General features: G+C 43.5%; 1 protein-coding gene across 1 annotated transcript in view; it reads left to right on the top strand.

The window, feature by feature from the left end:
• The window catches only part of LOC126544140 (uncharacterized), a 159,493-nt gene that overhangs the window by 115,202 nt on the left and 17,371 nt on the right, over window positions 1-26,920 (top strand). The window contains exons 9-11 of the mRNA XM_055062015.1: window positions 913-993; window positions 18,248-18,316; window positions 24,747-24,832. Of these exons, the coding sequence (XP_054917990.1) occupies window positions 913-993; window positions 18,248-18,316; window positions 24,747-24,832 (236 nt within the window). The remainder of the gene's footprint in view (window positions 1-912; window positions 994-18,247; window positions 18,317-24,746; window positions 24,833-26,920) is intronic.

Here is a 26,920-nt window from a genome sequence, read left to right as displayed (position 1 = left end):
AATGGAAATAGCCAAAAGGAAACATTCGGCTGTTCAAGAGTTAGGGATGCAAAACTAAGTGTACTAGTTCTAGTACAATGGGCGTTTAATGAGTTGAGGACGCACTGGCTTCGAGGCAAGAGTACTGGCAACTCCACTACCGTAGCATAAGCACAAGTAACGCCTTGGAAGCTCTACAGTCATGTGCTAGATGCCCTAGCTTTCCTCCGTATGCTTGAAGGTAGCACACTTGAAGTGAAGTTCAATGCACACATTCAGGCGAGAGCACTTGAAACAACAGTTATAGTACAGCACTCATGTTTGTTCACTCTGTGTTGCGTCCTTGTGTTGAAGTGCACTGCCATATTCAATCAGGTTAGTTAAGTTCTGGCTATAGTGATATAAAATGAACCACTCTTCACTTCCTACGGTGCACATTCAAGAAGCAGGAAGTAGCAATGCAGCACAAAAAGTGAGAACCTGCTATAATAAAATCACCAGTGAGAGCCACTTGCAAAGTCCAGCTGCTCATATCAGCTCATCTCAGTGAGATGAAATGCTGCTCATATGCGAAAATCTGTATGTTTTGCAGCATTTCATCAATATTTCATGTCAGTGCTGAATCGTTTCCTCTATATTTGAACTGAACGACAAGCGGTGGTTGTATAAACTGCAAATGTAAACATGCACCGCTCTGGTAAATCGCTATTCACACGACCCGAAGAGTTTGGCACCATCTATCGCACAAGCAAACATTTGTAATGTATGGCCTCTGAAATCTGACAGCACACTTGGCTTGCCACATGTTTTGATTGAGTGGTTGTGACTATGCTAAAAATACACATTAGGCTAATGCATAGATTCTAGATAAGACCGTAGGAATTATGTTTACATGATTGTTCCATGCTGTTTTGTACTCTCGTTCAACTTTAGGACCTTGAGACAGCAGGGACTTCAGGCTGTTAATAGGAAGCGGAAGTGGAACAGATTTGACTCTATTCACCTGATTTGCATGTAAGTCAGTTTTATTTCAGCTATAGTTTGTCTTCTTTTCTTTTTCCAGAAGTTTTCTGTCCAAGTGGAACTGTGTGTAGCAATAGCAACAAATGCAAGTTGTGAGTAGCCTTTTTAAAGGAAAGTTCAAGGGACTCAATAATTTCACCTTATCAAAGGTTGAACATGAAGGTCTTCAGTTTTGCTGGTTTGAATGTGCACAGCAGTTGGGCTGCTTTCTCAAGCACTACATCACAGTAAAATGAGCTAAACATTGATTAATGTGTATTAGTGTCCAGTTATGGTGTGTTATAGACAAGTGGCATATTAATACCAGTGACAGGCTTTAAGTTATGAGATCAAGATGTTTAGAGCAAATTTTCAGTAAGCTTCATTTTTTGAAAATGGGTTATTTCTGCCAAGTGGAACAAACTGAGGAAGAGTAGGGGTCATAATTTATAACAGTTTCATTTCTTTTCAGTTCCTTTATCATTGTATATTGCAGTGAGTGGGTGATTTGGTACTAACAAGGTGCTGCAGCATGTGAGCCAATGATGAAGGGTGGAATTAATTGAAAATAATGCCCCCTGCTAAAACAGCAAAATATTGGTGATTTCTGCTATCTTGTAGAATAGAAACTGTATGTTAAACTAAAATGGTCTTTATAATGTAACAGTGTAAAGACTCATTGGTTACCATGTTGAGCATGAATGTGTTTAAGATTCCACCAGAAATTTTCCTCCAAATGGAAATTTGGTCACCAGTACCATCAACAGAATGTTCACAATTAAGTAGTGTAGCCATGAGAACTGGACAAGGATAACTAAAGCAACACCACGGCAATAACAGCTTCATGCCTGCAATGTTTATAGTTTGGTGTTTCTATTCTTTATCCCAAAAGTCCTTCCTTTGGACTGAGGAATGCATAATAATCTCTCAACACACAGAATTATGATTTAATTAGTTTGTCCCTACCCCACCCTCCATTCCCATCTCTACACACCAGCATGCAGCACATGCCAACCCTTTGGTTACTGCACGAGGTACTGCGTACCAACAGAAACATCTTGTCATAAAGTGTCAAGCGCACAAAAGTGATTTACTTTTTTATGTACCAATGTTGCAAATCCCTCACGATGTGCTATTAATTATGGGGTTTTACGTGCCAAAACCACTTTCTGATTATGAGGCACGCCGTAGTGGAGGACTCCGGAAATTTCGACCACCTGGGGTTCTTTAACGTGCACCTAAATCTAAGTACACGGGTGTTTTCGCATTTCGCCCCCATCGAAATGCGGCCGCCGTGGCCGGGATTCGATCCCGCGACCTCGTGCTCAGCAGCCCAACACCATAGCCGATGTGCTATGGCCTTCAATATACCAATAACTACATTAACCTTATAAGCCTCTATCACCTGACTATGGTGCATCAAAGCACTTCTTTTGCATTTTTATTGTGGATAAGGTAGAAACGGACATCGTGTAGAGGTAGACCAGCTTGTATTGAAACTATGCTGTGCTAGTGATGGTGCACCTGAGTCACGAACTGAACGTGAACGTGCCTCGTGTACTGTAAGAGTTGTGTTCAGGGTTGTAGGGAGGACCTGGGCTCTTCGTTGGGAACTAGGGGTACAGGGATTTATTTACATATTTACATTAGAACAAGAGACACATTCGACAGTCTAGTGTGACTCCCAAATGGAGCACGCAAGACGAAGCATACAGCACACAGCTCCAAGCACACTGCTTGTCGAGCACGAGCACACTTCTCGCGAGCACGATCACACCACTCACGAGCACACTCTAGCAGCCGACAAACTGCTGCTTAAAAAGCCTCTGTCCTCCCTAGATCCCTAGGGAAGGGAAAACTCCTGTCCAACCTTAGTCCAATTGGATTGTCCACAGTCGTTGGGGTGTAGTCGGACCTGCCTTTTGAGGGCGAGGGCTCACACACTCACATACGCACTTTGGTTTCCCAGAACCCAAGTTGAGCTGGTCCTCGTAGCCAGGTGGTCACGCTTGCCCGAGCCGGCGCCTCTTAATTCCAGAGCTGGCTTTCTCCGGTAGTCACCACGAGTGTCAGCAGACTGTGACGAATCCTGGGGCCCAAGGAAAAACGTACCGCAAAGCACCCTTTTGTTAGAGAAGCTCTTCTTGCTGCAAAGAGACCACGAAGCCACGGCAAATCAACCAACAATACACAGGCCGCCAAACGTGGCCAGCCCTGCTGCTGTCACCGATTCTCCGAACAAGGCGCATGGTGGGTTAACGCTGCCGTGGTCTCCAATTCTCCGAAGGAAGTTCATGGTCAGTTAGCGCTGTCGTCCTCGTCGGTTCTCTGAAGGGCACCACCACAGCGGGTCGATCAAAGCACCTGCAGCAGGCTGAGATAGCTTTGCAGAGCAGTACCCCTGCAGGCCGATCGTAACAGTACCCGTTACAATACAGTCAACATCAGATTTTTCGGGCAGTCCGAAAAAATGAATGCATGCCTTTTACTGCCCCCAAGAGCTCAAATTACCAGGCGAATTGGTGCTCTTACTGTGGCAGGAGATGGCAGGTGCACGCATGAATAATTAAGGAATACATACTGGGTCCCGTGACAGTTGCCCCTTTATACTCTTGGTATGCTTCACCGCAATACATTGCATAATTTGCAGCAAAAGCTGACTTTTGAAAACTGGCATAGGCATCGCACCATGCCTTCCGCAAGTCGAAGCCATCGGCGAGTTTTACAAAGGCGGAGTTGGCGCCCTTGCTGACAGCGGTAAATTATTTCAATGAAAAACATGGCAGTGAACAGCAGGAAGCTTGGTAGCAAACATCAAAGCAGCTAGGCCTAGCTTAGTTGTGGTGATGGTTACGGCTGCCAGCAAATCGGGCTTGCGAGATAATTAAAATAGCGGCGGTAGTGGCTTCGATTAGCGCTGTTTCAACCCCACAGTCACGGCAAAAAGTGCACAAAATCAGGCGGCAAAAGTTTTTTGCATTCGAAATCTCAGACGTTCTTTTACCTTGGTTCTATGGGATATGTCGCGGCGACGCGAAGGCGCCCAAATTGCATGTCTAAAAAATTAGTCATTGACTGTATGCCATTTAAACCCTGGTCATCGTCTGTCAGCCAGTAGAGTTGACCAGATAGATGCCACTAGATAACGCAGCTCACCATTAGGCAGTTATGGCTATCAGCTTGCAGACCGAGTCCATAACCCACCTATGTGTAACAGATCATTTCACACAAGCAAGAGTGAAACGTGCCCATCACCAACACCATGTGCTTACATATCTAGCTTGTGCATTGTTGCTGCATGAGTCATTCCCTCAAACACACTCACTAGGTAACAGGAAAAATATGTAATATGCTTATTACATAGTCAATAGAGTTCAAGTCAACAGTGGAATAAATTAACCACAGATTAAATGCTTCATTCAAGCTGCCCCTACATCTACAAGAGCAGTGTCCTAGCCTGGCTCTGTACCTTACCATTGCAGATCCATTTCAGAGCTCTCACCAGCTGTTGTCGCAGAAGACAAGGTACATAACAATTCACATTACTGCTCATTTTTATGGACAAAAGAGAAATAGTAGATTTTTTATACAGTCGATGTCTGTTAATTTGGCTCTTACGAGATCAATGAAATTGGTGGAATTATGTGGCGGGTAAAACTAAAGAAAAGGCAGGAAAAATGCTGAAACACACTGCTGATTCACCTGGCAAAATTTGCGTGATTTTAATGTGCCCCCGAACCAAATGTGCACCCGTACTTTATGAGTTCAAAGTAGAAAACTAATATAGAAATTACATTAGAGCTTCTGAATAGAGCAGAAATCTAATGATCACCCAATATTTTAGCAGGAAAGATGTAGTATGCCTCTGATTCTTGCAATTAGAAAAAGGTGAAATCAGGGAACTTTCACAGAATAAAAATTTATATACACTTATTGTCTATCATCATCACTTTCATATACCACTTCATCACTGGGTATGGACCAAAACATGTCATCATCCAGAAACATGTCATCCTCCATTGTGCCTTTGATGTTTTACATTTATCAAACGACCTTGCAGCAATGACAAATGGAATGGCCCATATTTAGACTGAACACTTTGCTAGCTCAATCTGTGATGCATGCAATTCTCCAGAAGGCCAAAAACATGCAATGCTACTTGTCGCTGCTAGCTTACTATGTAAAATATTGTATCTTTTGAATGAACTTCCATAATCAAACTTAAAGAGTCATGCTACTAATCAAAGAGTCATGCTACGCGAGAACTTGTTCTGCACCACCTTACAATGTCGATGACGTTGTCAGGTTCCCTGTGCTGTATCGGCCAACTCTGATAGTAGGCTGTTGCGAATGGTTGTGAATGCCATGAATGTGGCTTTGTATCTGATAGTACCACGCATTACAATAGGGGATATACTGTACCCTAGCAAAAAGTCTGATAGGATAAACTGATAAAACTTCTGTCAGTTTTTTTCTATTGCATTATGAAACGATACAACTGATAAAATTCCTTTTAGTTCTATTCTGGGCGTATCTGTTTACTAGTTTCTGTTTACAAGTTGCGTATCTGTTTACATGTTTACTAGAGTATTCTTTTTATTAGTGTCATAGTGTATTCGTATTAGTGTGCCAGATCTATAGTCTATGCGTATCTATGTGTGTTGTATAGATGTAATGCGCTTCGAGGAGAAGCAAGCTTCCTTGATTGCCCACAAAATGAGTCAGAAATAATGTATTTTTACTATCATAAAATACAATACATATAAATCAAATATGAAGCCCAGGATTTGCAAAGCCAAAATTATTGGAAGAAGCCTAAACAACAAATATACACCGTACAACCGCTTTAACAGAATAAAAATGTGATCACATTTAAAAGAGAAAAGATGTTTACATTGGTTCACAACAAAGTTTAGCCTCTTTAAGGTGGCGGTCCCACTCCGGAGGCACGAGCCCGCCATTTTCAGTTCTTTTGGAGCAACCGTGGCAGCTCTTCAACTTAGCATATAAAGTTGTCATACATACCATAAAAAAGCTTAATTCTTGTATATCCCAACTATGTATAATATAAATAAATTGATTATCGTGATTTAGAAATAAATGTTCAAGAACAAGCATGAGATACATGGTTTTCGCGAACTGTGTCTCAGTTGTGACCATATTTAGAAGAAACTACCGCATTTACTGCATTGCGGCTTGCTCTGTAGCTTTAGAACGTATTTATCTATTTCCTAGACGCAGCAAAATAATGTTGAATTTTTACTTTTGGGATAATTTGCTTTTGAAGATTGCCAAATATCGCAACTTCTGTTGTAAACAGCCCGGCAACTACACCCTCAAGGAAGCTAAATTTTGGATAAATTGGAATTTCCATTTAGGATGCAAAATTTCATTTATGTACCTTTATTAGTTTTCCTAATAATGCGACCGAAATTAAGCAATATTTAGAATTCTGGTCCTACTTTTGCCCATTTTTGCGGGAAGCTACTAAAGGTACGAAGCTGCCGTTTTGGATGAGACAATTAGAAGCCTGAACTCAAAATCTCAACGCATACTTTTCCAATAAAGCAAAAAGAAACGCTGCACGGGACGCGGGAATTTTACTATCTCTTTCCACTGGTAACATCAATAAAGTCGACGCAATCTTTAAACCATACCACAATCTAAGGACTCGTATCTCAAACATTAGCAGCTATGGTCATTTGTTATTGTAATATGCTATAATCACAGTGACAAACTGAGAAATTTATACTATTTTTACACTTACATGCAAAATTTTCACCTAGCGCCATCTACACGACTGTAACAAAAGTGCTGGACCGGGAAGTTCACAGTTTCTCCGAATGTGGGGGGCGAAAACATTTTACCTCAGGAATGAACGCTTTAGGCTTTTCCGCCGAAGGACTCCTGGGGCAAAATCTTATAATGGTTCCGAAAGGGAAACGGTTCCCTTGCCCTCACATGATTGGTCAAAATTGTGGTTGCGTCAGCGGCCGTAAGAGACAGCGCTGCGGTACCGCAAATATTTAACACGTCACGCACCTGTCAATAATTTTCAAAGCGAACCCGTCGTCGGCCATGAGTGGAATCGGCCAAGAGGTAGTCCGCTTTGGGTTCCATTGCTGTGGCTTGGCTGTTTGCTTGCGACCATGGCCGCGCCACCTCGGAGACTCGCAGGTGGTGCGCACTCGCGTGCGTTGATAATCTCTGAGGTGCGATTTCATACACATGAAAACATAGCGGCGCCCCCTCATTCTTTGCCTCGGGTTGCTCTCCCGGACCCGTCACCGACTGGAGGTGCTAGACGCGTTATCAGAGCTGACAGATGAGGAGTTTCGGCATCATTATCGTCTGTGAAAGGGAGCCATCCGATGGCTGTGCAACGAACTAGAGGAGACGAGCAGCCATTGCCCTTTGCCGGTGCGAGACGTGCGGCCCGAGGAAAATGTCCCTGTGCGACGGCATCATAGAATAAAGAACCTACTTTCAAGATTTCCGCACAACTGATGGCGATGGGGCTATTTCCTTTGATTCGAGTGGTAACAATTTTTAACGCGTGGATTACTACCTGGCGACGAACAATTAAACAAATGGTAATATTATATTGCCTAAAGTTCAATAAAAGAATGTCAACACGCGACGATAATTGGAAACTTTCAGGACAATATTTAAACAATGGTTTATATTTATTGAGCAAGAAGAAACATTCAGCAATTCTTAACTCGTCATATGATAACGTACACTTCAGAGGTGGCACCCTCTCGTTTATTGGTCGTGTCTTCCACCTCCAGCTTAGGAGTGGCCTATTTAGTGACGTAAGTGGTGAAGCGAACCGGGGTTCTATTCTCGACACGCATGGCGGCTGCACGGCCGCCATTATCCGCCATGTTGACTCTCTGATTGGCTGTCAAGAGCTCACGTGCCTTGAAATTTTGGCCGGGAAATGGAAGTTCTGCAAAATGCAATTTTGGGTTTTTATCAAGATAACGAAATTCATGTGGAGCTACAAATTTTATCGACTAATAAATTTTTTCAGTCCTTGGCAGCTATATTGCGACGTTAGCGCTTAAAAACAAAGTGAGCGGTAGCGTACAGAAGCCAGTGCAATGCATCTGCAATTTCGCGAATATGTGGTGGGGATCCAAGATATGCGCCATGCCAGCTTGCTGATTGGCTGAAGGAATGTGCTGTGGGCAGTGTCACAGGAAGGGCCGTTTCGTAAACGTCAATTTGACGTTGCGTGATGTTGCGCTTAGCTGCCATTGCAGAGATTTTCCACCATAATTTGTGGTGCGACGAGCCGCGCGAATTATGGTAATGAGCAGCCATATGCAATGGCGGGAGAGAGGAATGCATATCGCCACATTTTCCCCGTCGTTTGGCACCATGCAAATCTTGTTCATAACGCGTGCTCATAGTATTTGCATCGCTCTCAGGTGGTGTTGGCATTTGTGTTTTGGGCCATCATTTTTTAAGATAACGCATTTATACGAAATAATATTTGTTGAACATAACAGACTTTGCGCAACTTTGTCCACTTTCCACTGCTGTGTTTGTATTGTAATCAAGATTGATGCCTTTTCGCACAATCAAAAGTTAGACAACGGCGTCTTTTTAATTTATAAGAAGGAATGCACGCAAGGCGGCGCCTTGAAGTTTCTTCCAGCGGTGCGAGTGACCAGTGAAATGAACAAGAGAAGGCAGCGCTGGCGTTTGCGTCGCGCTAGCGGATATCTCTGGCGCACCCCACGCTATTGGTGATATATGGCCATTTCTCAGCTAGCCGAGTTGGTCTGAGTCACTTGCATTTCGCGAGATAGCGATAAAGCGGCCTAGAATGTGTGCTCATCACCACTGGTCGGTCGCGTACGTTGCCTCGAGGTAGAAAACAAGCGCGTTAACACCAATGTACAATGACTCATTCCGTTTACCGGGTACACGCATCCTAGCTAATGAAGCAGACGACGGCTTGTACACAGCAGACGACGGAAGCGAGAAGCGTTTTCGATGGAATAATTGTACGCTTTGAGCTAACTGCTTTATTTTTACTGGGGAGGAAAACTGCTTTGCTTTATCAAGAACGTTAGATTAGATGCCTTCATTTCAGTTTCTTAGGCAAAACGTCAAGTTTGCGTCATGTTACGAAAGCAAAATGGGGCTATCAGCGTCATTTTGAACGCGTCGCGTCAACGTCATGCTTCGAAGAAAATGGCGGAATGTCCAGAATAGCCGCCCCGGTTCGCATTTGGAACCGTTATAAGATTGTACCCCTGGACTCCCCCACAATGCCTGTCAATCATCCTGAATAGTTAGAGGAACCACTCCCAGAGGCATAGCCAAGGCCGCGAGACACGCTGTTGTTTCCTGCTTTTGTTGGGCTAGCATGTGCATAGCAGCCACGGCGAAAGCACGTGCCAGCCAAGCACGAGAGCTGCCTGTGTGGCCGAAGAAGGGAGGAGGCCTCGCCCATGGTGCGCTAAAATGACTCCGTGAAACTTCTGTTCAGTCGTCGACACAACGCAGTGGAATGGAGTTGTGTTGACACGTGTACTTGTTTCTTTCACCTGTGACCGCTTTTCACCGGGCCTTCATGTATCGGAAATTTCTCGAACGTTGTCGATGCTTCTATCCATTGTCTGTTGTCACCGATGCTTATGTAATCGGATTGTATGAGCGACGCGAAAAGCACGCATGATGTAGTACTCAACGCGCAGTGAGATGAGACTGTAAAGAACAAATTGCACCCCATCCACACCACGTGGTTTTACCCATTGGCCTGGGCCGGTATTATGTAGCGATGCCTTTTCGATGATAATGCCTTTTCCTGCTTTTCGCGTTTGGTCAGTGGTTAGAGCGACGGTCCGCTCACGTTATCAACGGGATGAGCCGGACGTGAGCGGTGGATTAGACTAGCATAGAATAAAGGATAACGCATTGTTGTGATCGGCCTTTTTATCCTCCTGGCGAGCCTGGGACTTCAAGCTGGAGCTGCGCCTGCTGAGTGGCCAAGGCCTCTTCAATGGGCACCGATGAGCTGCCCCCTTTCGAGCCGGTGGACGGGCTGTTGTGATCGGCTGTTCACTCCGTGACACCCCTCGGTCATGGCTCGCACGATTATGGTGAAAGGGCCGACAGACTCGACAAAATGGTTCTCGACATGGATGAATTATGACCAGCGCGGGAATACTTTTCATGAGAGGTTTCAGAAATTAGCAATGACACAGCTGTCACCTGTCAGCAGCACAAACTGGCGTGTCCAAGCCAGAGACGCGCTCAGTGCGATGATACTTGAACGTGGGTCCAACAGAATTTCTTCACCATACTTTTTGAGAAAAATATTATCGACTCGTGTGACGCACGTATCCACTGCTGAAGTCAAGGTCACTGGTTCGACATCAGGCCGTACCGGCTGCATTTTGATGGCGGCGATCTGCAATATTACCATTGTTTGAAGCATTGTGAACCCTGGGTGACATGACAAAGGAAGCACATGTTGTGAAATATGCGCGAATCATATTCTACTAACAAGATTGTGGAGCCAATGGCTTGTTTCATGCCTGTTTATCTGAAATTGGGTAAGAACACCGCCAAGCGACCTAGCCATATATATATATATATATATATTTTACTGTGATGAAAGTGTGCTGTGTACTATGGGTTTTTTGTTGTACGTACGCTCTTTCCTTTGTCCTTCGTTCGAATACATAAATTGTAATAGCTGACCTCAAGGTCTAGTTCCCAAAGAGAGAGAAAGAAAATTTTAAAAAATGCTGTCAAAGGTTCCACTCTGTCTTATAGGTGTTGTGTTTTAGATAATGGGGTCCTGCCTATTTTGACGCACGTTTCTAATCGATGCATTCTTTTTTGTCATTTGCGCACGTGTGCCCTGGCAGTGTTTCGGTATAAAATCGACCTGAGCACGCGCTGCTGAAGTGGGGATCGCACACATCCTATGATTTCATTTGTGACTGCAAACGAACCTAACAGACGATTTGCAAATACATGGGAGTTGGCGGCCTTAAAACGCCCTACCTTCTAAAGAAAACTCACCAACAGTCGACCATTCCGAAAAACAAATGCCACGGAGATCGTATTTATCGATTACGACGTCTTTTGGCAGACTATTCAAACCTGATGAGCAATTTCACCTTTCAATATAGTACTATTCTAACACTTCACTAAAAGTCGAGCGCGAACTTATTGCAAAAAGTTTTGCATATTGCATTGTCATAATAATTAACGTCAAGGAGAGAACATGTGACGAAACGCGCAAGAAAGAGCAGCTCATATGTTGATAATGATGAATACATAATGAAACATCAGTTTAGTACATACAGTATGCAGACGAGGGTCCCGAAATCAACGGACGAGAAAGATGAAAAGGGAGCACAGAAGAGACGATCCCGGCAACACAATACCATTCAGCGTGCAAACGCCCGGAATCAGCTATTAACCCACCAGGCTTCCTATCAAAATTTCAATGCAAGCCGCTCAACTGGGAACCCTAAATTTTGACCCCAAAATTTTGTGCCGCCAAAGCGAGCGTTCACGTTCCCCCTTGAACTTAACCAAACCTGAACGTCGCGCTGCACAAGAGTAAAGGTTTACGCAGAACTAAACTGAAGGCTTTCAACCACCAATACCCGAACATAACTTAATCAGCCTAACTTCACAAACAGCCTGTTCTTACCCTATCACAGTGGCGTACTTATCGCACGTACTGGTGCCACGGAACAGTCTGGTCAACTCCATAGGTACGTAATCACAATCGCGCTAGCTTTGTGGTCTATTTTCAGAAGGCGCACTTGCGCCGTACACAAACATTTCATCACGCTTACTCTCGTTTCTTTCTGTAGACCATACAGGACACGTACATTAAACGAACAACTAAACTTGCATAACTTATGCACTCCGCAGAGCCCTTAAACAAATGCGTCTTCTAATGACTAGTTTCGCACACGCTTACTAGAGAAGTCAGAATGCGGCCGCCCTCAACACATACGAGAAACCCAGTCACAAACATTCTGCTTCTTTCCGTCCGCACAGGACACGCACAAATGGAACTAAAAATGCTTTTCCGTGCAAATTACACACTTAATGAAAACCTACGCGCTTCAACTTAGAAACTTAGAAAACTTTTCTAAAAATAAAGAAGGCTAACTAATACTCACACGCGTTACCATAGGCCTCTCACCGATAACCTTGACCTTCAGGTTATTCACACAAAAAAAAAGAAAGCCTATCTACCCTTTAATTAACACCTCGCAAAACGTTACCAAAGTTTTACCTAAACCGCAGCTATCAAATCTTGGAGCTTCTCAAACCAAAACATAAACAGAGCTCATACCTTACATATTGAAAGAAACTTTAGTCTTAAATCGAAAAAATTTTCAAATGCTGAAAAAGAAAACAAAACAACACGTTTCACTTCTACGCAAGCTGTCTTAGCCTCCCGTTTCAAACGTTTATGACTGACTCATACTTTTGAGCCGTACTCGAGGTGGTCGCGGTTCGAAAGCTACTCTGGCAATCTAGGAACAACAAAAGGGCTGACACACTATCAGCTCCTTCAAGACGTTGCAGTCTGTTGCCAATTTGCGTCCTGGTGTCAGGCTTTCATCACGAACTTGACTGACTGCATCACGACTCCCTACCACCTCGTCTCATCTTTCCACCTTGCGCTCCTTCGCACTACATGCTGCACCCCGAAAAGATAGATGGAATGACGCAGAACATAACTGCCCCGTGCCCTTTGTCCGCGTTCGCGCAGAACATGCTTTTCGGTCTCTTTTTGACCGGTGGCTCGAACGTGCTTGATGCACCAACATTGTCAACAATGACCGCACCTTTCTTTTCCGCGTGCCCTGTCTTTTTGCGTCTGTTGCAGTCTTTGACTGCGCTACATTATTCACCGCATTCAGATCTTTCCCGCGCTTCTGTCTACGGCGCTTTTTCCTTTAACTCCCTTTTATGCCACCTTCTCTTGCCTCAAGCTGGCCGGTACACATCTCGTCGGCCTGGATCGCTCTCCTACCCGCACAGTCTGAGTGATTTTCATTTAAATCAACTCTCTCCTTGCCTTGACTGGCAGACAGCTCAAGCGACTCTGGAACAATGCAGCAGTCTTTACTCGAGCTATGCAACTCGCACTCTTGCGAACTGCCCTCTACTGCATTGCCCAGCTCATCCTGTGCATCGGCACATAGCTTGTCGGTCTCTATCGCTTTCTCACCCGCACAGTTCGAATCATTAATAACTAAATCATCCCTCTCTTGGCTACCTAGACTGGCGGACAGCTGCACTGATCCCTGAACAATGCAGCTGACTTCCCTGGAGCTACGCAGCTCGCAATCCTGCGACCTGCCCTCAACTGCATCGTCCAGCTGGCACTTCACTTCGGCACGCAGATCTGACTCGACATGGGTGCTCACATCTGTCGGGTCAGCAGTACTCTGTGCTTCGTTAACAACCTCGTTAACATTACAAGCGACGCACACGCATGGTGACTGTGCCAATTAATTGACAGCTGGCCTAGCTGTCTCTACAGAGCTCTGTTGGCACATCACCTTGTCGCTCTCACTACGGCCTTTAACGGCCTCTGTTGCCACTAAGGCATCGTTAGCTGCTAGCACTTTGAGTTCGCCTATGAACATGCTAGTCTCACAGGTACTACTACTCTCGGCTTTCGACCAAAAATCTGCTATCGACTTCCTCCCACTTTCGCTGCGTCCAGCCTACAGATTTCTAAAGCCGCTGTTGACTTTGTTCGATTGACTGCTCCAAACCTTGAATCTCTTTGTTCAATGCAGCAACATACTGCCTCGTTACTTCTGTTAGGCCTTCTTGCTGCAAAATTCTTTTCAGCTTCTGCCTAGCTTCTTCCTGTTTCTGCCCCATTTCTTCCTGTTCTTGCCTAATTGCTTCCTGTTCCTGTTTCTTGCTTAGAATTTGGTTATCTAGATGTTGATTAATTTCAAATCGTTGTCACTTTGGAGAATGGTTTTACGAATTTCTGCTTTCCTCAAGTCCTCCTCTACGTCTACCTCGGCCTCTTCACACAACCACAACAGGTCAGCTCTCGTCAAACACGATAGGACCATGGTCGCTACTGTAAGCTTTGGCTCTGCTGTCAGACAATACTTGCTGCGATACCCACGCGAATCGGAATACTACTAAAAGTTCCCTAGCGATTCAAATTTACAAACACAGAGAAATTGAAGCCTGGTAAATCGTACAGCCAAAACCAAACGCTTACCCACTGAAGCAGCACCATATCACCAGTCCTTCTCGGCCGTATCCAGTCAGTTGCAAGAGGTGGTCAATCCCAAGTCGCCTCCAACTTGATCGTGATACCGGTCGGTCGCCATGCCCAAAGACCGTGAGCTCTCATTGTTGTCTACGAGTTGTAGGCCGATCTCACCGCTACCATCCATATGTTATGGTTGGAGGTCGTAGGGAGGAACTTGGGAGGAACTAGGAGTACAGAATTTATTTACATATTTACATTAAAACATGAGATACATTTCAACAGTGTAGCATGGCTCCTAAATGGAGCCCGAAAGACGAAGCATACAGCACACGAGCTCCAAGCACCAAGCACACTCCTAGCAGCCGACAAACTGCTGCTTAAAAAGCCTCTGTCCTCCGTAGATCCCTAGGGGAGGGAAAACTGCTGTCCAACCTCCGTCCAATCGGACCGTCCACAGTCTTTGGGGTGTAGTCGACCCGCCTTTGAGGGGGAGGACTCACACACTCACATACCCACTTTGGATTCCCAGAACCCACCGAGTTGAGCAGGTCCTCGTAGCCACGTTGTCATGCTTGACCCCAGCTGGCGCCTCTTAATTCCAGAGCTGACTTCTCCGGTAGCCACCACGAGTGTCAGCAGACTGTGACGAATCCTGGGGCCCAAGGAACGCACCGCAAAACACCCTTTGTTAGAGAAGCTCTCTTGCTGCAAATAGACCATGAAGGCCTCGGCAAATCAACCAACAATACATGGTCCGCCATATGTGGCCAGCCCTGCTGCCATCGTATCTCCGAAGGAGGCGCGTGGTGGATTAACATTGCTGTGGTCTCCAGTTCTCCGAAGGAAGTGCATGGTCAGTTAGCGCTGTCGGCGTCACCGGTTCTCTGAAGGACGCCACCCCCGCGGGTCGATCAAACAACTGCAGCAGGCAGAGTTAGGTTTGCAGAGCTGTACCCCTGCAGGCTGATCGTAACATTAGGCACTGGAAAGCTGTGCCTGAACTTGGATGAAAGTAAAAAACAGGCTATAGTCCACAGCCGTTGCTGTCACTCAACAAGTGTCACTGAATATTACCGAATGGACATCAACCAACAAACCATTCCACTCTCTCCACTACACTCGGACTACAAAGACTAACAACAGTGCATTTGTCAGCTTCTCAGGTGTGTTTTTCTCTTTTGTAGAATTCTTACTGGAGCGAATCCTTGTATAATTCTGCAATGCCAGAAACTGTTTCCTGTTGAAATTCTCCATGCAAAGCACCTTTCAGTCTGCGTCAGAAGAGCTGCTGGTTTATGTAACACCCAGCGAAGTTATGCACCTTTGTGTGTTTATGGAAATAGACCACAATATTTTTGTATCGACAATACCAAACCTATATGAAAGAGACTAATTGCCAAGCTCAAGACATGGTAACGATGAATAGTAGGTCTTCAGCCATGGTACATGAATGTCTGGTAATAACAGGTTATAGCTTTAAAAAGCAGCAGTTGGTAACAGTGCACCACGCTTGACGGCATTTTGTAAGAATCAGCTTTTTGACGTTTGAATATATTAAACAAGCCAGAGCCATCAAAATTCTAGAGCTTTTATTTTTTCTTGCGATAGCTCCTTGTTTTCCTAATGAAGCAGCTAGCCCAATTTGCCACTCGTCATTATTGTACTCTTGTTGAGCAAGTGCTTGGGGAATTGCATGGTCTGCATGTTGGCAGTAGTGATGCAGCTGCTGATGAACAGTCACGGTAGCCAAAACATGACAGTATTTTACAAGATTTATGCATGGTTTCGGGTCGGTGTCCTTACATGTGGCGAAGGACCCTACTTAACCAAGAGACTGCCTTGAGTGAGTGATCACAGTGAACAAACAGTGCTTCACTAGCAGATGGTGAAGAGGTAAAGCTTCTCAGTCTGTATGCAGAGGCATGTAAAGCAGCTGAATGATGCCTTAAGTGAGCAGTTGTGTTACTTGATACAACAGTATCACTTTCACACCATGCATTCTTCTTCCTCACTTTGTTATTTTAGCTGGTGGAAGTTTATCCGTTAACTGTGGCGGTATGACCAAGACACTGCCTTTTTTCTGAATGAAACAAACAAACTAAAATTTTATCTGAACAGTGTATTACGGTTTGAATCAAAGACTCCAAACACTATATATGAAGCCTGTTGCTGATAGTCTTCTTCGCTGTCACGTGGTGAAGGCTACACAGGTTACACTGCTCTTACACATTTCGACATGCAGTGGTTGAACTAGCACCCAGTGAAGAATTGTGTCTTCTGATTTTGAAATATGTGCGCTTGATGTGTGCCTGTTTTTGTTCATGAATATGTGGTTTTAAAAATGGTAAATCCATGTTATTACTTGAATAAGTTCTCAGATCTGTACTCACTTTTGCTTGAATAATAATGCTGTATTGTCATGTTCTGATGTATTGCTGTAGATCTTGTACCAATAGCGATGCTTGTCCTGTTTCCTTGCTTCCTGTCAGTGTGCCATGCCAGTTTGTTCTTCTTGCACAAGCTCACTTGTATTCTGTCACATATTACAACACTTTTGGGACGTATGCAAAAGCGCATAGTCTGGAGAAAATAGCTTCATATGAAGTTGGAATATAATAAAAACATGTGCCAATTAGACATGACGTTCTATGCAGCACCTGTGAGCACAAATGGGCATGGTGATGTTGGTACTTCAGTCTGTGTTTCTCCTCTTATGTGTTTGTTTAAATGTGGCTAAAGCCCTAGTCCCTAGTCATGTTGGTAGTCAAGTCGCTTGTGTCTCGTCCTTGTTCCTTTGTGGATGCATGTGTTAGCACTGTTATAATTTTCAAATCAAGTATGCACCAACTAGCCCAGAAAGAAGTTTTAATGAAATCATGTTGGTAGTGTCTAATTTATGGCATTCACAAACTCAGACTGACATGTTAGAGCTGCAGTTAGTGTCTACAGTCTTGAAACTGCTTTGTTTTGCCTTTGTAAATAAACTTTATTGCAACAGTAACCCTGATTTGGATATGCATTAAATGTTGCACATCCGTCTCACAAAATTTGTAAATGCAATTTTGTATTAAAAGAACTGGAGCACACCTGCTGCATAAATGGACTGATACTTGTCTCATGCAACTTCCCCAATGTAGTTTCACAGACTAAGTAATGTTGCAGTGCTTTGAAAACGTTGAAACATGTTTAGAATAATATATCTGCACACAAGCTGTAAAAAGTTTTGGTAATTGCACAGTTTACACAGTTCATTTTCATTTGATACTCCACTATCCCAACTGTGTTTGTTATCTGTTCATGTGGCAGGCAATGCGTTCGGGGTTGTATATACAGTTCATTTTAAAAACATTTCAAGCTGGTGGGCACCAGCATGTGTGTTATTTCTAACATGCTTTATCAGTGCCTCAATTGGATTTCTGTATTTTGTATGATGATCTCTCTCTGGGTTTAAAAGACTGATACATCATCCTATTTGGTCTTGTAGGCAGCACAGTGAGATCTATTTGCTGCTTACCAGTATGGTAAAGAGTTCTATGGGTCAGGTAGGAATATATATCAGACTCATAGAAGGACCCGTACAACCTATACATATTCCCTAAGAGACTTGTAGAAATTTCTATCAGTCTTTTTGCTAGGGGTAATCACTCATTGTGAGCTGTCTTTCTGGCTTGAAAATCTTGCTATGGCAGGTATTTTTGGCTATGTAGGCATTTTCGACTGACATGTGTTCAACCCATTCAACCAGCTGAATTAATAAATCTCTATTGTATTACATTATCATAGTAGCATGTACTGGTGTCCATTGTACATTGTGTGTGTACATCGCCTAGCCATATCCTCAAGAACATTGCCAAATAATTTCCTTTATGCCCATTATTTTTGCCTAATACTACTAAAGTAAGCATCCTTGTTTAGCACAGTCAGGAGTCAAGTAAACCATAGTCATGCGATTTGTCTGTGCACAGTGTTAGGGGTGTTTTGGAAGTGGGGGAGTTACTGAGCATTTCATGTTTGCAGAATGCATGAGCTCCGTGCACTCAGGTCATCTGAAGTTGACTGGGAAACTGTAGGAGAATCATTTCCATGGTAAGATTCATTTCATTTTTCTTAATGCCGTTGTCTCCCTGATGTCTCTTAGGGATGCACATTGAGGAACTCATGAAAACAGCACTGTGGTTGTTAATTGTACAGAGCTACTTGGCTGATTGTGGCGAGATTTCATGCAGTCTTTAAGAAATAGGCCCTATTTAACCTTAAGTTTAGGCTTAGGAGTTTTTACTGTAGGAGTAATGTAGGCACAGTATGCTAATAGTTTAGCCTGTCGTTAAAGAAGCCCTACAAGACATTTAGGGGCATAGGAAGAGCTCGGTCACTCATGGGGCTAAAGAGTGAGCGAGTGGCCACTTGCCTTCCACTGAGCTTCCTGACTGGGTATCTGCAGCAGCACTAATTCTATGGTCTGGCATAGACAAATTTTTACTGTGCTGGTCCTTGTTGAAGTGACTAGCACAAGAATGGACCCGGGACACGGTCCTTGTCGCCTTTTTAGTGTCCCGTGTCCATCCTTGCTCTAGTCACTTCATCATGGAATACCAACTAGCCCGGTCTCGCACCCTGGTCCTAGTGTTTGCCATTAACTTAAGCAGACACCCTTCGCTCATCATTTGCTTTATAATAGGATGTCACAATTCTTCAGTGCTCATGGGAATGCTGAAAAGTAGTGTGTGAATATTTGAATCTCCCAATAGTAGTTTCGAATATTGTGCTATTTGGTATTCGCATTAAAAAAATACTCGACTTTTAGAAGTGTAATTGGATTAGATAAACTTTTTCAAAGGTCCCGTAAGATGTGCGTCAGTGCACAGCAGGCATCTCCCTTGCAGGGACTGACAGGATGATCGTTTTTTTTTAAATTCAGCTTCACTGCAATGCAGCTTCGTTAGGCAGTGAAGCTTGTCTGCCGTGAAGTGAAGCATACCAAAAGGGGGAAAGGGCAGCCTAACTGGGCCTAAACTCTGTTTCAGAAGTTTCTCGCAGCACTATGGAAGCTACAGGCTTCTTCAACCAGTCAGGAGAGCGAACACATCTTAAAGGTGTCCTTCTGCACCCTGTCATCTGCTAGTGTTCACTGTAGCGGTGGCAGTGGCAGCATCACGAACACAGTGAGACCAGCTGTTGGGATGGCATCGGTAGAAAATTACTCCCATATTCGCATTGACACCAAAAAGGCATGCATATTAAGGATACTTAGATATACAGAGGAGAAGTAGGGTGGCGGATACAGTGAATGCAGTCAAGGATTCAGAGGGAGCACTGGGCCAGCATGTCGCATAAGGTGGTGGCAATATCTCTTGATAATCTTGTAACATCCACTTGTACATGGCGTGCTTGCTGACATTTGTAAGTGCAGCTGTTTTCTTAATTAGCATTTGTGCATGTTTACTACACTCCTGCCGCATTGTCCCAGGCATGCTCAACGCCTAATTATGCGTTCCTCATGCAAAAGAGCAGGTTTGAACGATTACACACGAGCGACTCTGTGGAGGGCATTTTTGCGAAGGATGAAGCACTACACTAACAGTTGCACCCTTTGGGGTGTATATTTGTCCCACAACAATAATCGTCATCTGTCTTGCCCGCGTTTCCTTTCTTTAACGCTGCGAGCCCGGTACTTCCCAGTCACGAACGGCATGCGCGTTATCAATGTGACGCAGCATTTTCGACAGGAAAGTAGCTAGCGCTGAGTTTTCAAGAAAGGAAACTCAAGCAAGGCAGATGACAATTATTGTTGTGGGACAAATATACACCCCAAAGGGTGCAAACTGTTTTTAGAGCGTACCCAGGAGGGAGTCCTCTGTGGTATTGCACATATCAATTTAGCCACTGTCAAAACTATTGTTTGTATTTTTTAAATGCAAATTAATGTCTATGCAGTAACATTACATTATTTTGTTTTTAGCACATTTTCATTCGAAGTGGCGAACTCAATTTTCAGTATTGGAGAGCCTCAACAAATGCTTTATGAAACAACAAAGCAAAATTGCACAATAATGGCTATAGTAAAACAGAGGGGCAATGTAAAGGTCTGCATCGGCCTGGTAGCACTGGAACAAAGTTCTTCACAGGTGGTGTTACCCGCTGAGAAACTGGAAGCAAATCAGGGGTGCCAAGAGGCTTACGCTTCTAGGTCTGAAGAAAGGATTCTGGCAAATGAAAGCGTCAGATGCACAAAAGTATCTAGCCTTCAGCACCCCATGTGGAAGCTACTGCATCAAGAGAGTTCCTTTTGGCATTGCAGCAGTGCCAGAGGTTTTCCAACAAATTGTCAGCAAAATTCTGGAAATAATTCAAAACACTGTCAACTCAATGGAATGACATCCTGATGTTTGCAGAAGTGAGCCAATCGCTAAAGAAGCGCACAACACACGTAATAATAGCCCTAAAAGATGCTAGAGCCAAACTGAACTACGACCAGTGCATCTTTTACAAGCCTGTTGTAAAGTTCCTGGGCCACATAACTGCAAAAGGGCTCAAAGCTGACCAGGACAAGGTAGCAGCCATTGGACAAGTAGCCAAACCAAAAAACAAGGCCTAGCTGCTAACACCATATTTATTTATTTATTTATTTATTTATTTATTTATTTATTTATACATACTGCAGCCTCAGTATTGCAGGAGTGGGATGACCAACAAACATATATAAACAAGCTTGTGTGAATTCTTTCAGTGGTAGTGAAGGGATGTTGCCCGGTAATGAATTCCAGACTTTATTGTTGATGGAAAAAAGCTGTATTTAAACACATCAGTGCGGGCAAAAAAGGTTGGAATATTTAGAGCATGGTGACTCCTTGTAGATGAGGGTGTGAAAAAAGTCAAATAGTTATCTAGAGGAGAGACGAGGAGAATTGGTTAATGCGTGAAGGAATTTTAGGAATTAGAGTTTGCGATGCTCTGCAAGAGGAGTGACACCAAGTAGGGGATGAGAGACGGCAAAAAGTCCTTGTCGCATCTCGTACAAACGAAACGCACTGCCTTCTTTTGCACTGATTCAAATTTTTTGACATCCCAATGTCTGTATGGATTCCATACAATGCAGCCATATTTGAGGATGGGGCGATTGAAGGTTTTATATGCTGGAAGTTTAGTTTTTTGAGGAGCAGGGCGCAGCGTTCGATGCAAGTAACCTAGCCTTCTAAGGGCCTTGTTACAGGTGACATCAATGTGTTTCGACCATGACATATTGTCTCCAGGACTTGGAGACAATTTTGTAAACATTGATATTCATTTGCCATGCTTTGGACCAGTTAGAGAAGTCAGCAAAAGAATTGTTAAGGACAACATGATCAGTTGGAGATTTAATTGTATGATATAAAACACAATCATCTGCAAAAAGTTGTATTTTAACTGAGGTGTGTAGGTGGAGATCATTAATATAAAGCAGGAATAAAAGAGGACCCAGTGCTGAGCCTTAGGGAACCCCTGAAGAAACAGGCATCAAGGGTGAGTTAGTAGAGTTGAAACATACATATTATGAGTGCTAGGATAGAAAGTTCGATATCCAGCCAACCAAGGATGCATCTTTTAGTATAACGAATAGCTTGTGCATAAGTTTAGGGTGTGAGACAGTGTCAAAGGCCTTTGAAAAGTCTATAAAAATATCGTTAATCTGGTCGCCTATGTCTAAAGAGCTGCTGATGTGAACGAATTCTGTCAGTTGTGTTATAGTGTTGAGGCCACATCTAAAACCATGCTGGAAAGTGCATAAATTTTTTTTAGTTCCAAGAAATTCCATAATATGTTTAAAGATAATGTGTTCGAGTAATTTACATGAATGTGCTGTTAAGGAGACGGGCCTATAGTTAGATAACAATTTAACGTTACCTGACTTAAATAAGAGGAGAATTGAAGCAATTTTCCACGAGGGAGGAAGGGTGGTGGTTGAGAGGGATTTTCTAAAGATAATTGTTAGATATCTGCTGCATCAAAAAGAGTATCAAACGAGAAAAATAGTCGGATACTGTCAGGACCACACAACTTCTTGGTGTCTAAGTTTAAGATTAGGTTAAGTACAGCCTCAGAACACAGTGATACATTGTCGATTGGAGGGTATGGAATAGAATCAAGAATGGGGATTACCGAATCATCAATTGTAAAGATAGAGTGGAAGTAGGTGTTAAAAGAAAAAGCTATTGTCTGCTTATCATGAACTGCAACATTGTTAATTATCAACGTGTCCAAGGATGACGCAGGTGGTAGGATAGCTTTCCAAAATTTATGGGGATTAGTCCTCACTAATTTTGGCAAGGTTACCTCGTAATATAATTATTTTGCAGCATCCATTTTAGAAAAAAATTATGGGGTTTTACGTGCCAAAGCCACTTTCTGATTATGAGGCATGCCGTAGTGGGGGACTTCGTAGATTTAGACCACCTGGGGTTTTTTAATGTGCACTTAAATCTAAGTACATGTGTAAGGCCGCATTTCGCTCCCATCGAAATGTGGCCGCTGTGGCCGGGATTCCATCCCGCGACCTCGTGTTTAGCAGCCCAACACCAAAGTCCCTTTTGGCGCTAAGGAACTGCATGACTTTTGTTGAGTCGCCAGAGCGTTTTGGTCGACGTAATGTGGCCACACAACATGATAAATTCAATAGGTCCCAAGTCATCCAAGGAATTTCAGTGTTTGTTTTCCTTGTTTTTAAAGGATTGAAAAGGTTGATACACTTACTTGCGTCATACTTGACTCAAAGCGCAAAAAAGATGACAACACAAGAAGGAAAACCAGACAGAACGACAGTTCTTGTAGGCTATTTGGGGGAATACAGCAGAAATTTATCGCAAACTTAGCAGACAGAATGGCACCATTGAGGAAGCTTGTGACAAAAGACACAGGGTACCTGTGAACCGATGCGCAGATACACGCTCTAGACAAAATCAAGCAAGCATTGAAGTGTGCTCCAACACTAAACTACTCCAATGTCAATGGCTTCATAATACTTATTGTTAATGCAAGTTCAAAGACATTAGTAGCTGTGCTCTTCCTCGGAGGGAGGCCAATGGCATATGCATCGGCTGCTATGACTGAAGCTCAACAGAACTATCCTCACACAGAAAGAGGCTGTGGCCATCAGTTATGAATGCCAAAAATTCCACCAATACCTATATGGTTGGCCATTAACAATAGAAATGGATAACAAGCCACTAGGAAGCATTGCTCAAAAGCCACTTGGCAATGCCCAATCTTGTCTGCCGATAAGGTTGCTTAACAAACAACAGTATGTGTCAAAAATAACATACTAAAAAGGCAATGAACTAGTTATTGCGGATCTGCTGAGCAGAGACTGTACAAGCAGCAAAGATCCAGGTATCTGCTCACAAGATGTTGAAGTACTAACTATTGTTCTGATGTGACCAGAAACAATGGACAGCTTCAAGAGAGATCTTGCAGGAAATGCTGAAGGGGGCCGGAATGAAACAAATCTCTCTCTCTCAAGAGGTAATTGAGGCCACAAAGAAAGGATGCCCAAGCACAACCGAAGAGCTCAGTGAAACTCTGTAGTTGTTTTGATCATTCAGAGATAAACTATGAAAACGTGTTGTTCAGAGTTAATTGGTTGGTTATCCCTAAGTGATGGAGAAAAAGGCTCCTGAAGCAGATACATGAAGGACACTTGTGTGTGACCAGCTGTCAAAAGAGGGCGAGAAAGAGAGTCTATTGGCCTGGCCTAATCTTGGATATCAAGGAACGCATGGAAAGGTACATGCCTTGCCAGCTAACAGAAAAGAGGTTACCAAAAAAACTACTTCTTAGGAAGAACCAAACTTTTCCTGGAAAAGAGTGGGCTCAGATGTTTTCCACTTCAGTGGGATCACTTCCACGTCAATGAGTGCAGTTCAATGGGTGATGACATTGTCATATTCGATAGTTAGTTGAACTTCATTGACTGCATTTCAGACGCCATGTGCAGACTTTGCGGCAATGTCGCTGGATGGTGCCAAATGTTCTTAAGGAAATACAAAAGAGGAGGAATCCCGCTGCAGTACATGCCTGATACATAACTCGTTTCGACACTGGCAATATGCTGGGTCACTATATTGATTGAATGCTAAATGCATGACCGTCGACAGTCATTGCGAGATGGGTTGTGTCGAATTTTTGCAAGAACAATGGTTCGTTTTCGTAAACTAGGACTTAACTACATCGACCACCCTCTTTACTACCAGATTTTTCTCTGTGTAACTATTTTTTGTTCCCAAACCTGAAAAAGAGCCTGAAAAAAAAACCAGCAATCGTCACAATTTTTTTAGTGGATTAAAGAGCGGCTGATACATTCTGTGAACTTTGTTGAACAGGGAGATAATGTGAAATAAAGTGAAAATATTCAAGATTTTGTGTTGTTTTTTTTCTTGGTCAAGCTGAGAACGTTTCAGCGCATCAGTAACCTAAAAAACCCCATCTAAAACTGAGATCTTCACATTCATTTTACTTGTTCACAATACAGCGCATTTGTTTCCAGGGCACCATCTCCCTTGGTAGCCAAGTATCATTGGGAAAGCACACTGAATTTTTATCTCCCACCAGACAAGCGCAAGGATTTTCAGTGTAAGTAGCTCTTATATGGTTCAGTAGATGCATTTTTAAACAGCAGCTGTAGTGATGAATTGTGGTACTTTGTTTGTAAAAATACTTATTGCTTTGACATTATGGCCGCTATATTGTAGCGATGCCTTTCTTTGATGCTGATGCCTTTTGACACCTTTCGCATTCCTGAGTGGCCACATTTGATGCTCCCCCTGGGGCGGAGCGTCGCTTGACCACTCACAAACGCAAAGAGCGCCGAAAGGCATTAGCATCAGGAAAAGGCATCAATCGTAACCCGTATTTGATGAATGTCAGTACATGACGTCAGGTGATGTTGACTGAGCAACGCCAGTGCCAATAAGGGAGCCTATATAGCAAGGCCGCGAGATTTCAAGCGGCAGTTTGCAACTCATATTGGGAGCCACCGGCCAGGCCTTTTCTGTAATTAAACTTGTTCATTGTTCAGCCTTTGCTTATTACAGTTGAGATAGAGCATTACAAGATTATTTGTTTCAGCAGGTCAGAGAAACTCTACTGCCTCCTAGATGCTTAAGGAAAAAGACACTGTGCAAAAAACAAACGAGCACGAGAGGGCTGAGAAGACTTGTCTGTTATTTTTTTCCTAAGTATAATGAACTGACTACTTCAGAAACTAGTTCTGTTGAGCCTCCTAAAACATTTTCATTGACTAAAATATTGTCATTAAGTGTATTTAATGAAATCCTGCAAATTAAGCACTCCAGCATTGAGTTTGTAAGCTAGGAGTGTAATGCACAATAGCATGAAAATGCATGAAGGAGATCTACATTGCAGTGTGTGCCATTCCTGGTGGTTGATGCTGCTATTGAATGCCATGCACTTCATGACTAACTGCCAATGCTGTAGACTTTTCACCTTATGTTTGCTTACAGCATTGTAGCAAAATTTAGTACTTTAGTGCAGTCTCAGCAACTCGGAAGGCCACGGTGTATCTTGCAGTGACTGCCAGTGGCAACATAATAAAGGCACTCTGAACCATTGGCTGTAGCGAAATAAAGAAAGGGCTTTCTTTTTTTTAATTGCCATCTCTACTGTGTTCATTTGCCCTTTGGTGAAGTAATGGCACTTTAAAACAACAAGTAAATACACTTGACTACAATCAGTGTGGTATGAGCAACGTGTAACTTGCTGTGTACATAACATCACTCACACTCATACTGCAGGGACAACTGCCAGTGGCGCCCCAGAGAACCACTTGCCGCATCGAGGTAGATGAGGTTTGGCACTTTGCCGGATAGCGCAAGATGAAGCATCTTAAACTGCTGCGTGTTTCAGCGTCCAACACCATCTTAAATCTTCATTCCTTGAGGCGCTATGTACAAAATTGTGTATGCCGACATAGTGCATCAAAAGCATAAGCACTGAGGAAAACAATTATTTTTTTAAGTGTGTCGCCAGCGTTTTCAAACACTTCTGATTGGACATGCGCTGTAAAATTTAATATATGTGCAGTGTACTAATAATTTGAATTGAACTCTGGGGTTTTACTTGTCAAAACCACGATTTGGTTATGAGGCACACCGTAGTAGTAGACTCCGGATTAATTTTGACCACCAGGGGATCTTTAACATGCCCCCAATGCATGGGACACGGGCATTTTTGAATTTCGCCGCATCGAACTACAGTCACCATAGCCGGCATTTGATCCTGTAACCTTGTGTTAGCAGCGCAACACCATAGCTGTTAAGCCACCGCAGCGGATAGTGTACAGACTCCATTATGAAAGTAATTCACATTTTCTGGGAAAAGTAGATTTATTGACCGGACCTGTACAAATGGTTAAAATTCTTCAAAATACTCTTCCCCTGCATCAATACACTTGTGGAGACGTGTCTGCCAAGCCTGGAAGGCACCCTGAAAGTCCTCGACGGGAGTGTCTCTTATGAACGCTGTAACATGCTTTTAGATGTTTTCCACGGTTTCCCAGTGGTTTCCTTTCAGCGCTTTCTTCAGTTGGGGGGGGGAGTCGCACGGAATCAAGCCAGGACTGTAAGGGGGATGGGGCACCACCGAGGTGTTGCTGTGGGCCAGGAAGTTCGTAACGATGAAGGATGGTGTGGCTGGGGCCAT

This window comes from Dermacentor andersoni, chromosome 1 (assembly GCF_023375885.2).
Source record: "Dermacentor andersoni chromosome 1, qqDerAnde1_hic_scaffold, whole genome shotgun sequence".
Classification (NCBI taxonomy): domain Eukaryota; kingdom Metazoa; phylum Arthropoda; class Arachnida; order Ixodida; family Ixodidae; genus Dermacentor; species Dermacentor andersoni.
The sequence above is the reverse complement of the archived record's forward strand: the minus strand, read 5'-3'. Positions and strand labels throughout refer to the sequence as shown.